The 15,949-nt window shown below is 35.1% G+C and overlaps 1 protein-coding gene across 2 annotated transcripts in view; it reads right to left on the bottom strand.

Annotated features, from left to right (window-relative positions):
• LOC124804601 (troponin T) overlaps positions 1-15,949 on the bottom strand; it is a 75,247-nt gene that overhangs the window by 17,258 nt on the left and 42,040 nt on the right. For both annotated transcript variants that reach the window (XM_047264796.1, XM_047264797.1), the window contains exons 4-11: positions 15,446-15,485; positions 15,229-15,354; positions 8,217-8,381; positions 3,380-3,433; positions 1,211-1,429; positions 980-1,050; positions 739-760; positions 312-392 (exon numbers count right to left, since the gene is read on the bottom strand). In XM_047264796.1, the coding sequence (XP_047120752.1) occupies positions 312-392; positions 739-760; positions 980-1,050; positions 1,211-1,429; positions 3,380-3,433; positions 8,217-8,381; positions 15,229-15,354; positions 15,446-15,485 (778 nt within the window). The remainder of the gene's footprint in view (positions 1-311; positions 393-738; positions 761-979; positions 1,051-1,210; positions 1,430-3,379; positions 3,434-8,216; positions 8,382-15,228; positions 15,355-15,445; positions 15,486-15,949) is intronic.

Raw genomic sequence — 15,949 nt, forward strand, 5'->3', positions numbered from 1 at the left:
TACTTCAGAAGATAATGAGAACAACAAGAGACTACCAATGTTATTGGATGTTGATTGGTTAATTAATAAAGACATTTTTACCATTCTTTATAAACATTTTCTCATATTTAGCTCAAAATGAAATCAGACATTGTACTCTTTTTCTTTAGTTATATACAATATGTGTGATTTCTGCAACTATTTAAATGTTTCAAAATGTGGTTTCATGAGCAATGACTGTTGATTGTCTTTCAACTTACTTGGAGGGTGTGTGTAAGATGTAATACATACGGAATGTAGATTGTTTACAAATGAGGAATTGAAAGTCTTACCCCTTCAAAGAGCTTCTTCTTGTCGTCATATGATCTTGTATCAACACGGCGCTCATACTTTGAAGCAACCTGGATTTTAGGCTGTGAAAGTGATGAAATTAAGAAAATGAAAAATTAATATAATCTATGATGCTGAAGAATAAGTACAAAAGAAGACTACTATTTGAAAATATAAAGATAATACTATTTATCATCCTTAAATACTTCATTATAATGATACAGATAAAAAGAATGGTCTGTAGAAAAATCTTCCTCACAGGAGATCTACTTCTAAAATATTTTGGAAGTAGTCTTGTGATTAAACATCCAAGAAAATGTATTGAAAATTTAATTTTATGATTGAAAGAGTGGTTGGCCAGTTAAAGTTTTTCCTACCATACAACAGTAAGAAAAATAAGTTTAAAGTGAAGTCGCTTTTGATACTTACTGGGTACTTTCCAGTCAGTGCTCTGAAAATTGAGAGAGAGAAGTGGAATAATTAGTAAAGGTTTATTCATGTCATCACATAATCCTGTAAACATAAATCTCTATGAATGGTTCTGAGAATTAGAATATACTTGGCAGTATGAATAACAGGTTAGGGGATATTAAATTGTCTTATTTACTCTAAGAATACAAATAATACTGTGTGCGGTAAAATTCATGAATGTAACTGCAGGTACACTTACTCTGGATCCAGACCCTTCTTCATAGCTTTGTGCCTAAGCTGCTGCTTCTGCCTCTCCTTCAGTTCTTTCAGCTGCAAGACAAAATCATGCAGTTGTGTTGGATTATACATATCATGAACAAATTATGTAGAGGTAGAAACATTCATGTAACTATCATCAAGCTATTGATTTTTATTTGTGTACTTATCATGTGTGTTTTCAATTGTAAAATGTTCATTTAGTTGAACTCACGTCATAGTCCTGCCTCTTCTGCCTTTCTTCGAGGTCATATTTCTCTGTTTCAAGCTTTACAATACTTTCCCACAGTTCTGTTGCTTTTGTACGCAGCTTATCTAAACTGAGCCCGTCAATATCAAGAGGCTTGATGCGAATGCTCAGGGAGATTCTCTTCTCTTCCTCCAACTGTTCCTTGGTCTTGTTCCTCTCCAATTGTGCGGATGACATGTTGAACTGTTGAAGAGGAAGAAGTCATATAGATTATAAACTCACAAATCTTCTCTTTTGTTATACATTTGCATTATTTATACACCTATAAGTATGTTATTTCATGATAATGGAAAAATCCAAAATTGAAGTAATTTTGATAGTATAAAATCTACAAATATAATTAGTAGTAGATCAAGTACTTCTAATTTATCATAAAAACATGTCCAGTTACAAGTAGTTATCAAGTTTTACAATGGAACATTCACTCTGCAGTCAGATATAATAGGGTGGTAATGTTCTTGACACGTTAAATTTGTAGGCCTTTCTAGACAATGTTCTGCTATCTGAAACAAAAACTGATTCACATCTACGGCCTTACTCTGCATACCACTATGAAGTGTATGGCAGAGGGTACTTCCCATTATACAAGTTAGTAGGACTTCCCATTCCATTTGTCAATGGAGCATGTGAAAAATATTTGCTTAGACACCTCTGGATGCACAGTAATTAGTCTTACCTTGTCTTTATGACTGATACAATAGTGACACATGGGGCAGGGGTTGTATTATATGCCGGCCGGAGTGGCTGAGCGGTTCTAGGCGCTACAGTCTGGAACTGCGTGACCGCTGTGGTTGCAGGTTCGAATCCTGCCTTGGGCATGGATGTGTGTGATGTCCTTAGGTTAGTTAGGTTTAAGTAGTTCTAAGTTCTAGGGGACTGATGACCTCAGCAGTTAAGTCCCATAGTGCTCAGAGCCATTTGACCCATTTTTGATTGTATTATATTCCTAGATATCACTTAAGGTTGGTTCTTGAAACTTTGTAAGTAGAATTTCATGGAATAGTTTGCGTTCAGCCTCAAGCACCTGAAAGTTCAGTTTTCTAAGCATCTCCATGATGCTCTGTCCCTCCTATTCTTTTTCTACAGAAGCTCACTTGCATTACTTTGTGTGACTAGCATTTTTAAGAGAAAGAAGTTGGTTGAGAAATAGTTTAACCATAGCTTAATAATTAGTTGCCGAATTGAACTTTCAGTCTGCACTGAGGTGTAAGTAGGAATAAACTTAAATAAACATGACTACCAGGTTAAAACAGTCTACCACACTGAGACATTTTCCAGTGCCAACCATGTGCAGGACTGTACCTTCCCCATAAACTTTGACATGATTAAAGAGGTTGCATCATTAATGTAAACAACCAGCCTCTGCAGACAACTGCAAACCTCCATGGAATATTTGTGTTTTTCTCAGCAGTAATACTTTAGTATCGATATTTTGTCTAGGTGCCAGTGTTTGGGTTCGAATTACTGGTAATGACATAATGAGCCAATCATTCTTCACCAACATGTCAGTGGACAAATAAATTAGCAGTTTTTTCAGAATACTGTACTTTTGAGTTACAGAATGAGATATTGGCAGATGTGTGCTGATGGTCAATTACGTGTTGCCATTCACCAACTTCTCTACAGTGTCCTCTCTGGCAGGTAAATTGGAGAATGTTCTGCTCTCTGGTTGATAATCTGTACTTCATTTATTTAAGGAAAGAAGGAGAAGGGGAGGTTAGGGTAAACAGTGATTTATAAAAGCGTCATGTATGCTGCTTATCTGCGTCCTGATTGGTACATACACAACACTGCAGCAGAAGTTATCAACAATTCTCAGTGTAAACCAGAACATGTGGACTGATATTTTTCCATTGTGGAATGGGCTGACACCTTTTCTTGACCATGAATGACACTTCAAATGGCAACTGTAAAGTTGTCCATTCACTAAGCATTATGATTCCAGTACAATTTCACAATTTGGCTGCATTGTTACCCAGTAATTGATTTGATCACCAGTCAAAGGAGTGGGCAGAAAAATGTAAATTGGTTTCAGACCAATAAGAGGTATTTAATCAAGAGTTAAAAACTTTGGTTTTAGAGGTATTATGTTGTAATGTTGCTATACTATTACAATATGAACTGTTTACTTACGGATGCATCCTTCTTTGTAATCGTGAAGTTGGGGCCCTTGTTCTTGCTCTGGTCCTGTGGAAGGAATTGTAATTTTCAGTTCATGTACTGTAAACAGAAATTGTTAGAATGTTCGTTTCTTTTTTTTTTTCTTTTGAAAATTGATTTACATTTTACATTTCTGTCCATATTTTCATTTTATATGTGACATTTAATGAAAGTAAGTCATATTCGTATTCAGGAAAACTTTTCTGTTTTCTAGTTTTGTTCAAAATTATGATGCCCAGATACAAAAATTTAAAAAAGAATATTGTAAAAAAACTGACTTACCATACAGAAAAAAGGTTTTCTTTACCTATGTACGTTGTTGCACAGGAACCAATTTCGGTTGAAAGCCTCAAAAATCTTTCGCAGAAAAGCTTTGCGTTGAGGAATTATTTAGCAGTTATATTTTTAAAATGTTCTTTTGCCATTTTTATTGTATGTACATGCTGTTTGGTTGTTAGCAATCAGATAAAAATAAATTGTCTGATTTTTAAAAACTTCACTTTTGCAATTAAAAGAGAATTTCTTTCCATACTGACTTTTGTTAGAATTAAAAAAAGGAAAAAGAGAAACATAAAAACAAAAACAAAAATCTTTGCAGTGAATAAATATTTTGTAAAGCTCACAGACTTCACAGATTTCACATCCTTATGATGTGTCAGCACTGTAAGAAGCAATCTTAAAACATGTTTTAATTCCTTCAAGTATCTGCAGTTTAAACAGAAAGACACCAAAGTATTTATTAAACATCCAGAAATAAAAAAATAAAAGCAATTTTGTTACACAGTGTTTGAATAGAACATTGTAACAGATCTTATGCCAGATTAGTAGGTTTTATAGCACAGGAAGAAATTGCTACAGCACATGCTGATTATATGTGGAATACAGTAAGTTCTTTCAGTTAAAAAAGGTAAGAGGCTTAATTGTTACAGCATCTGTTATTGAAGAAAGGAATGGTAAGAATTAGACAGGGGCACTACAAATCATGTTAGCCATTTATTTTTGAGGTGGTTGTTCCTAGAATGATAAGCATTCTTCCTAAGTCAAGAAAGATGCAGGAGGACTATCTTCTGGGCAGAGAAACCAACACTCGCCCAGAGTATCCAGGATAATACACAGGCAGGTTGGTCCAACAGGTCTCACCACACTACACTGTAAATTTCAGCGGTCACCACTAGCTTACCGGCTGTGAAAAATAGAGAAAAACAGAGAGAACACAGTTAGACACTGAACATTAAAAAACTGTCTGTACATCTAAGTGGATAGACTCAATTCAGATCTACTGTACATTGATTTTAGGTCTAGGAATCACACTTTTGTGTGTGCTTAATAAAAGTAAATGTATGCTACTGTTTACAATGATGCGTGAAAGTAAACAATTTAATACATTACTCTATGAATCTAACTAACATTTTAATACCTCATTTTCACATCCTTTTGTTTTTGCTATAAGGAATTTACTACTTATTGGGCATGCATCATATAATGGAATTTAATACAGTACAGTGTAAAACTATCCAACATATTAATATTATATCTCATAAAATCTTTTTACTACAAGGAAGTAGCTACAAATGGTACATGCATCGTATAATGCAGTTAGAAACCCCTAAACCAGTATGTATCTAAAGAGAATGTAGCAACTGCAGTTACTTGGGTGTAAGTTATCTACTAGTAGGTGTCATACAGGAAAAATACAATAATAATACAGGATGTACATAAAGTCTGGGAACACTTTCAGTTATTTATTGCACAAGAACTAAACATTGTACAGATATCATACATAGTGCATTTTGAAGAGTTTTTTTTTACAAACATTCGATATGGAAACCGTGAGTGATCCGGCAGACGTGAATACAGTAATCGTATTCTTGCCATACCCATCCCAGCATGGCATCGTCAACTGTGGCAGTTGCTTCCCATATTTTCTCCCGGAGTTCTGCAACATCACGTGGTAGAGGCGGTACACACACCAAATCTTTAATGTGTCCCTTCCTTGTTGGTGGCTTCTTACCGTACATGGTTCTAAACATCCACTGAACAGCTGTAGCACACTTGTTATTGTCAACTCCTGCATGCAGAAAGCTCGCTCCCCACCTGAACTCGCCATGTTTGCCACTAGCGCTGACTATCAGCAAATTACCAAACTAGGCTGTGGCAGTATACCTGAGGAAAAACTTTCAGGGTTTATGACATATGTATGATATCTGTACAATGTTTGGTTCTTGTGTAATAAATAATTGAAAGTGTACCTGGACTTTATGTACACCCTGTATATGGTGTGCTCAACAACACATACGGTATTTCATGAGAACAGTGAATCTTTGAAAACTTTATGTGATATATTATTTTGCTTTTAAGTAATAACCAGTATATCTGTTTAAGTGTCTGGCATTACAGAAATAATAAAAAAAAAATGCAAATTACTTGTAGCTACTGATGAAAAATATTAAAATGCTTTGAAACAGCATAAAATAAATTTAAAATCATTCCCTCACTTCCTTCAGCTCTCCTTGCATTAGTACACCCAAATCATTTGAGTTCTTTTAAGTGGAAGGTAATATTTACAACACAGATAGCCACTTCATCCAAAATCACATGCCAGAATCTTGTGAAATAGAATCTGGTGGAATGTAGGTGATTTAAAAATGTGACCAACACAATTTAGGGAATGTTTAACTGATGTGTCATTTGCAATTAGAACATGCAGGAACTCTGTCACATAAAAAAAGAAAATGTGTCTTAAGGAATTTGTGATCACTCCTTATTTTACCTGTCTTCATTAACTGCCAGGGTCATACAACAGTCTTATGGTGGTTACTGGTTTTGATTTTTCAGTAAACCATCTTTGGATCAGTTAATTCCTTTCACTACGACTGTAGTATGTCTGCCCTTTGAGCATGTCATAGGAGATGTATGATGATGAAATGTCAATATCTAACACAACATGTGATATGACATGCCTATATAATGGATCAAATATAGTTGTAGTTAAAGAAATGTCAGATTTGAAGATGATTTCTGAAAAACCAGAACTGATATTCACGAAAAAATTATGTTATTATTCTGATGGTCAGAGAATGCTCTGTTAAAAGTATTTAATCTTGCTGCTGAAGAATGCCTTCCAGTAATAGTGTAAGCTAAGTTTCAGAAGTTTATGTAGACAATACATAAAATGAAATTTTATATGTGTAGGGTAAGTTCTAGTAGAATGTAAAGGAGACCACTTACTGAATAGCAGAAGCATTGAGCTGTCGACAGGCACACAAAGAAGAGTGGAAGCTTTGCTAGCTTTCAAAAGAAATTCTTTGATGAATTGGGTACAAATACATTACGCACACGCGCCCAAATACACACACATGCACACACGCACACACACACACACACACACACACACACACACACACACACACACACACACACCTTTGGATCTACAATGTGCTGACTAGAAGCTCAATGCCAGGGTCTCAGTTCGGTGACCAAGTCATTGCTACCTGTCCTCAATCCTTCCTCCTGCTTCCTGCCTCTTTCTTTCTCTACCCACCCCATGCAACTAAACCCCCAACCCAGTCCACCTGCCAAACTGCAATCCTGGCATTGTGTGTCCAGCCAGCACTGTGTAGGTGCACAGGTGTGTGTGTGTGTGTGTGTGTGTGTGTGTGTGTGTGTGTGTGTGTGTGTGTGAAAGGATTTCTTCCTAAAGCTAGCAAAGTTTTCATTCTCTTTTGTGTGCCTGTTAACAACTGAACATTTCTGTTATTTGGTAAGTTGTCTCCTTTGCTTCAAAGTATTTGAAACGTAATTTTATAAGACAACATTCCCAATTGTCAATCACACTGTCAGCACTGAAAAGCAAACTTAAGTGTTGTATGTTGTCAGTGCTGTAATGTGTGAAAGTGACTTCATCGAGGTACAGTGTTAATGGAAACATATGGTGATAAGCATTTATCCGTTAATAAATTTTAAACTGAAAGTAAAAATGTTATATCAGAGAGCTTTTTATTGATTCCAAATACCAATACTGTGTGCCAACTGCAAACAAATTTAATGTTACGCTAACTGAAAATTAGATGCAAATCTGTGTGTCCGTCTTAAGCCGGAATTGTACATACTAAAAGCCTCAAATAATTATGGTTCCTCATAAAAAAAACTTTGTTTAAATTTGACATATGAAACTTTAAGATGTGCAGCACACTAATAGATAGTGAATTTAAGTTCATACGACTAGCAAAAGATTGTCACTCGGCATGTTGAATCTAACAGTATCTTCATGTGTCTGCAAATACTGTGGAATAACGAGAAACAGAATTCAATTGCTTGGAATGTTTGCACTAATGTTATAGTATCTATGGGAATGGTACAGGTGAGTGCCTATTACATTCATCTTGAGTAACACAGTGCACAATGCTGATATGACAGATTGGCAAAATTGTGGTTATTTTCCTTCAGCCATAGTAGAGGACATTCTATGGAGGAGGTGGCAGATTTTACAGTTGCATCAACAAGCACTATCCAATAGCTTTATGTGTTTATAGGTGATTAAGATCGTAGTTGCAGTAAAAAGATGATTGTGATTTTTTAGCTTTGTGTCTCCTTGTAGTGGCTAAAGATGAACTTATATTGTGGTCCTTTCCAACTTGTTTTCAAATGAAAACTTAATGAAGAACAGCATCAGATTGACATCTGGAGCAGAGCTGCATGCAAAAGACCCAGAAAGTCTGGAAATGTGTGAAATGCTGTTTCGTAGGGGTAATAAATGTGAATAATAGTTGATGAAAGGGATAAGCCAAGAAGCATTGTATTCTGACTATACCTTGAGAGCTGCCATCATAGCTTGTCTCTTCTTCTCAGCCTCCTCCAGACGGCGTCTCTTTTCCTCAATGTCCCTCTGCTTCTTTTCCTCAATTTCACGCTGTCTCCTCTCTTCCTCTTGCTTCTTCCTCTCAGCCAAGCGCTTCTCTTCATCAGCACGCATGACCTGTTTGGAATGGTTTTGTATTTAGTTTGAGAGGGCTACAGATTATGTGGTAAGGAATTGAGACTACATGAAGAGAATTTAGTACCAGCTACATTTTTCAGCCTGTTTAATTTACTGATAGTCATAAGACACAGCAGATCACTAGTGTCTCAGCAATAATAATGATGATGATAATAATAATAATTTCTAGATACCGCCTACAGGAAAATTAAAGAGACCTTTGGAGATAAGAGAACGACTTGTATGAATATCAAGAGCTCAGATGGAAACCCAGTTCTAAGCAAAGAAGGGAAAGCAGATAGGTGGAAGGAGTATATAGAGGGTCTATACAAGGGCGATGTACTTGAGGACAATATTATGGAAATGGAAGAGGATGTAGATGAAGATGAAATGGGAGATATGATACTGCGTGAAGAGTTTGACAGAGCACTGAAAGACCTGAGTCGAAACAAGGCCCCCGGAGTAGACAATATTCCATTGGAACTACTGACGGCCGTGGGAGAGCCAGTCCTGACAAAACTCTACCATCTGGTGAGCAAGATGTATGAAACAGGCGAAATACCCTCAGACTTCAAGAAGAATATAATAATTCCAATCCCAAAGAAAGCAGGTGTTGACAGATGTGAAAATTACCGAACTATCAACTTAATAAGTCACAGCTGCAAAATACTAACACGAATTCTTTACAGACGAATGGAAAAACTAGTAGAAGCCAACCTCGGGGAAGATCAGTTTGGATTCCGTAGAAACACTGGAACACGTGAGGCAATACTGACCTTACGACTTATCTTAGAAGAAAGATTAAGGAAAGGCAAACCTACGTTTCTAGCATTTGTAGACTTAGAGAAAGCTTTTGACAGTGTTGACTGGAATACTCTCTTTCAAATTCTAAAGGTGGCAGGGGTAAAATACAGGGAGCGAAAGGCTATTTACAATTTGTACAGAAACCAGATGGCAGTTATAAGAGTCGAGGGACATGAAAGGGAAGCAGTGGTTGGGAAGGGAGTAAGACAGGGTTGTAGCCTCTCCCCGATGTTGTTCAATCTGTATATTGAGCAAGCAGTAAAGGAAACAAAAGAAAAATTCGGAATAGGTATTAAAATTCATGGAGAAGAAATAAAAACTTTGAGGTTCGCCGATGATATTGTAATTCTGTCAGAGACAGCAAAGGACTTGGAAGAGCAGTTGAATGGAATGGACAGTGTCTTGAAAGGAGGATATAAGATGAACATCAACAAAAGCAAAACAAGGATAATGGAATGTAGTCTAATTAAGTCGGGTGATGTTGAGGGAATTAGGTTAGGAAATGAGGCACTTAAAGTAGTAAAGGAGTTTTGCTATTTGGGGAGCAAAATAACTGATGATGGTCGAAGTAGAGAGGATATAAAATGTAGGCTGGCAATGGCAAGGAAAGCGTTTCTGAAGAAGAGAAATTTGTTAACATCCAGTATTGATTTAAGTGTCAGGAAGTCAGTTCTGAAAGTATTCGTATGGAGTGTAGCCATGTATGGAAGTGAAACATGGACGATAAATAGTTTGGACAAGAAGAGAATAGAAGCTTTCGAAATGTGGTGCTACAGAAGAATGCTGAAGATTAGATGGGTAGATCACATAACTAATGAGGAAGTATTGAATAGGATTGGGGAGAAGAGAAGTTTGTGGCACAACTTGACCAGAAGAAGGGATCGGTTGGTAGGACATGTTCTGAGGCATCAAGGGATCACCAATTTAGTATTGGAGGGCAGCGTGGAGGGTAAAAATCGTAGAGGGAGACCAAGAGATCAATACACTAAGCAGATTCAGAAGGATGTAGGTTGCAGTAGGTACTGGGAGATGAAAAAGCTTGCACAGGATAGAGTAGCATGGAGAGCTGCATCAAACCAGTCTCAGGACAGAAGACCACAACAACAACAACAATAATAATAATAAAACACCCAACATATGACATAACAAAAGTTAAGGTTCACAGCAATCATTTAGTTTTTTTGAACAAATAACACATAGTACAAGCACAAATGCATGAATGAGTATTTATGAAGTTAACTCACTGAACAAAAACCTTAACACTATGCAAATATTTCATATGTGTAGACTTAAATAAATAAAATTGACATTAAAAACCTGTACCTATTTTGCAAACTGATAGTTAAACGGGGACATTAGCAAATATTAAACTATGATTATGAAGAGCTATTTATCTGTCCTGAAACTCCAGTAAATACATAAATTTATTCCTTTTACTATGTAACATTACGTGCAGATCTCTCATTGGCCTCCCATCCTCCTCCTTTTCCAAATTATTCGCAATAGGCATAATAGTTAATTCTTGATATAAGGAAGCTGCAGCATATTTATTCATTTATTAATGTTGTTTCCTTGTTGTTTTGGCCTCTTTTTCCACAGTTGTGCATATGCAGCTTGTATAGGTTAATTGCCATCTTTAGCAACTGTAATAAAAGTCTTATTCAGACCAGATGCATTTTGTTTTATTTTAACACATCCTCAGTCATAAGGTTTTATATTGTTTATTCCGTTCTTCTTTGCCTTCCATGTGTATTTGTTGAGTGTTTGCATTTGCCCACAGGACCACGTGTATGTGTTTAGTATTTGCATTTGATTTAATTTCATTTGATTTGCGCACAAGACTTTCACTGCTCTTCAGGACAGTGCGCGGAAGTGTAAATGTGTCAAGTACAGTGAAAATCCTGTATGCAAATGCAAATAATCAATACATACAAGTGGAAAAAGAGCATATTTAAAATAAAGCATAATGTGTACGGTCTGAATAAGACTTTTATTACACTTGCTAAAGATGGCAGTTAACCTGTACAACATGTATTTACTTATTTATGTCCATGGACCATTCTGCACAGTCATATTGGACATGTTTACATGAAGTTTGAAAAAATTACAAGTTTGAAAAATACATAACTATATGTATATATCAGTAAAATGACTGATTTCTTCAAAAATAGCCTCTAAAATATAAGCATCTAAAAATGTTGATATACATACATAATTACCAAAGATTAAAATCACTTTATGCTTTCTGAAAGTGTTTTTTACATATTTTCACATTTACGTATGAAACATTACATTATATTTTTGGTTTATGGAATTCTTTAATACTGTATGGGAAAGTTTTAATCAAGTGACATTTTAGTTTATTTTTGAGAGAAGACATGAGAGAAGGCACTCTGCTTTTATAGGCTCATTTTCTGTTAATTTGTGTCAGTTTCGTTCAGTATGATAATCATTTTTATTTCTTGTATTACAGTTATGGATATTACTGTTTAACAATGTAGCATGTTTACTTTTTACATGAATAATTGTTTCATATATGTACAATGATGCTACTGTTATTTATTTGTGCAGCAATCTCTAGGGGATAATTTTGCCTTCTTTTGTAGCTTTAGTACTCTTTGTATGTGCACCAGGATACCATATAATTTGTGAATGAACTAGCCCATAGTTCATTAACAAATTCAAAATTTGAGCAGACATTTGTGATAGTATTGTTCATATTTTGCTTTATTTCTACACACTTTTCTTTATTTTCCATGAATGATTTTATGACATCAGCTGCTTTCCCCCTTATCTATAGCTGACTTATCTATATAGCTGATTAATTTTAATTGGGATATTATTCGCTCAGAGAATTTAATTTTTAGAAAATTGTTGAGGCTTTGTGGTTGCTCTCCGACATATTGCCTGGGGGCTTCTGTCTTTGGAACTTTGGGCGATGCTTATGCAATTATTTTATTGGTGTTTCATCATTCGCAAAAACAAAAATTATTGGATTATAAAAGGGATTAAAACATCTTTAATAAAAATGGGCCTACTGCACAGAGCTAGCAAACTGGACGGTGGCAGACCGAAAGAGTTCAATTTGTACTTCAAAAGTGCAAATGTACTTGTAGAAGAGTGATTAAAACAGCAAAAAAGGGTCACAATGATAATGTCATTAGGAACTCATCTAACAAATGTAAGACAATATGGAGTATAATAAACGACCAAAGTGGAAGAAAGAGAACCACAGACAATGAATTTAAGTTGAACATAGAAGGACAAAAAACAGAAAATGCACATAAAATTGTCAATGATTTTAACATTTTTTTAAGAAATTTCAAAAAAAAATATATTGCTTGCCTGTTCAAATATTGTGCACTCTTATCCAAAAAACAATGTTCCCTTGAATTCCTTTCTCCTATCTCCAACAACACCTTCTGAAGTAGAAGATATTATAAGGAAAAGAATCAAAAAAATATTCTCTGCTGCACATGTATGGTACCTTGCTTTTTACTTGAAAAGTGTTCTCTTTCATCTGTGGGCCCGTGTGTAGTTTCATGAACACCTCTTTTGAAGAGGGAACATTTCCTGATCAGTTAAAAATTTCTAAAATTACCCAACTGTACAAGAAAGAGGCAAAAGCTGCCATGGAAAATTATAGACCTATTGCAGTGTTATCCACATTTTCAAAAAAAATTAATACTGTGTTTCCGTAAGATAAGGAAGCTTTTTTAACTCCAACAACATTATAACATCTTCTCAGTACAGTTTTCACAAAAATGGGTCAATCACAAATGCACTGCATAAGTTTTTAGAGAAGTGCTCAAGTCTAAATGATCATAAACAGCCTGTTGTTGGTATATTCCTTGACCAATCCAAAGCCTTTGATGCGGTCAACCATAAGTTGCTCCTTGCAAACTTGAGAAATTTGGAATCGGTTTTACTGCTCACTGCTGGCCCAGAATGAAAGGTGACAATGTGTAGAATTCAGAAACCCCAAGGATGCTACCTATTGCAGGTCAGAAAGCCTAACTATAGCTTTTTGTGTCCCACAAGGGTCTGTTCTTGGGCAAGTCCTATTCACATTATTAATCAATGACCTCCAAGAAAACATCTCTAATGCTATTTCTTTTATGTATGCTGATGATACAAATATTTTAATTTCCAACAGAGAAGATGCACTTCAAGAAACATTCAGTGAAACTACTTGTCACACAAAATATTGGTTTGAGGCAAACAGATTACTAATAAACACCCAGAAAAGCGTAAACATGAACTTTCACACAAGGGAGAATGATAACCATTTCAGTGCAGATGTACATATTGGCAAATATGAAATTGTCAGTGTGGAGGACACCAAATTCCTTGGAATAACTGTCAGTAGTTCACTAAACTGGAAATTGCATGTAGAGATAGTAGCGAAGAAGTTCAGCAAAATGTGTTACCTACTCAGATCAGTGAAAGACTCATCCAACATTGACACTTTGAAGCTCATATACCATGCTCTGTTTGAATCCATTATGAGCTATGGCCTAATTTTCTAGGGAAATAATTCTGAAGCCAATACAATTTTCAAATTACAAAAACAGGTGGTCTGAATAATGGCTTCAAAAAACAGAACTGAACACTGTAAACCACTGTTTAAAGTATTAAAAATCCTGCCAATGCTGTGCCTTTGTGTAATAGAATTGGTTTGTTTTGTAGCTCAGAATTTAGGAACACTACACAGAAATCTAGATTGCCACATGCACAACACTAGAAACAAATCTCAGTTAAAAATTATAGCACACAGCACCAAATTATATGCTGAGACAATTAATAATCTGAAGAACTGAGACCAAAAATTTTAAAAAAAATTAAATTACTGTTTTTACTCCATTACTGCATTTCTTGACACAGAATTCTAATTTCACCTTAAAAGCTCATCATCTTGTATATAATGCAGCACTGTTCAAATTGTTACTTTTTCTGTCCATGCTCTATGCATTTGTATGCAAACATAAACTGTGTAATACAGAAGTGAGTTTTCCCATATGTAATGTATTTTAATGTATACTTTTGAATTTCCATGTTGTTTGTTTTGCATTTTGTACGTAAACCTCAACACCTTTTATGTAAACCTGAACACTTCAATGCAGAAGTGTGTCACCTTTACTTTTACTTTAGTAATGAATTTCTAAATGTATGTTGTGCTTCTGAATTTCCATTTAATTTGCTTACACATTTCTTTCCCTTAATAGTGTGAACTTATTTAGAAATATTGAGCAATTCTGAATGTTTCACAAGATATTCAACTATATGCTTTCACAATCAGTTTAACCATGTATCATCTCATCTTCATTTTTGACTTATCCCGCATCATCATGTGTTTCTCTGCACACAATGTATGATCTACAGGATAAATAAAATTACAAATTACAAATGGCTGGCACTGTTAAAGATTCAGCCCTCATTGCTGATGGTGGCTGTTATATCAATTTACTTTTTGTTTATTACCCAGGTCCAGACCTTTAGAGTACACATTTACAATTGTTACGGTGGAGAATACTTGTATTGTTATTTGTAGTCTTCTGTCAGTGATATGTTCCACAAATAATGGGCACTTTTCATTAAACACAGTGACATATTTTTTGTGCCACTAATGACTTCTTAGCTTTACATTGTTATAAAAAGGATTATTAAGTCAGATAGCAGGAAAAGCAACTTATACAATAAAAAAACTTCATATGCTGGCTGCAAATTATAAATCAAACATTCTGCTTAATCTATGAAATTCGCCTAAATTTTGATGAGTGTATTATGAGTACTACGTGTTGTTGCATTCAGAATTTCTAACTACTTTAAGTCGTGTGTTTATGTTTTGTTCAATTATTGTCACAAGCTTTTTGTGAAACAAGTAAGTTCTGTGGAAATTATTCAGCTTCTTTGGTACTTGTGGCTTATTTATGGGTAAGATATAGGTTTTTGATTGATTTGAGTAACTGAGAAGAAAGCAAGTGACATGGTCCATATATTACATAAATTATATTTGCAGCCAACAGTTGAAAAGTGAATGTACCTTGCGCTTGGCTTGCTTTTCTTTCAACCTCTTGAGTTCTTCTTCTTCTTTGGCTCGCTGTTTGCGCCATTCTGTGATGTATTCTTTCAACTGTTCATCAAGATCGGATTTCTTCTGCTCTTGCCTCTGAAAAATTAATCATACAATTTCATATACATTAGCTCTATTTTTGGTTTAATCTAACAAAATTGCTTGGCAGTTTAATTCAAAAACTCACCTTAATAAATTCTGGGTCACCAGCAGGAGCAGTTTCTCCCCTATTCCAAAGAAATAGAAAATAAATTACAACTAGTTACAAAGTGATGTTTATTTATAATGCTGATAAATTTCATGTTTAGCATACTTACATAGAGAAGTGATGTTACAACTTATCATTTGATTTACCTTTACAGAAACATTTAAAAAATGTTTTCAACTTGATGTTTTTTGTTTCATATCAGTACTATTTCAATTTATTTATAAATCACTTAAAATGTTTGAATTATAAATTTATTGTCTGCCAAAATGTAGGGAGCTATGTAAACTGTTTTCAGTGCAATGGCTGACTCCAAGTAAAATATCTTTTGTCCATAAGTAGGAACAAAATTAGTGAAAAAGCAACTGTCTTCTGTTCAGTGAGTTTGCAGAGCTGTATTGCAAGCAGGAGTATGGTTGATAATAAGAGACATCTACAAACTTGAGTATTTCATCTTCATAGTGCAATGCAGTCTGGTCTTAGCTG

Source organism: Schistocerca piceifrons, chromosome 7, assembly GCF_021461385.2.
Source record: "Schistocerca piceifrons isolate TAMUIC-IGC-003096 chromosome 7, iqSchPice1.1, whole genome shotgun sequence".
Taxonomy (NCBI): Eukaryota; Metazoa; Arthropoda; class Insecta; order Orthoptera; family Acrididae; genus Schistocerca; species Schistocerca piceifrons.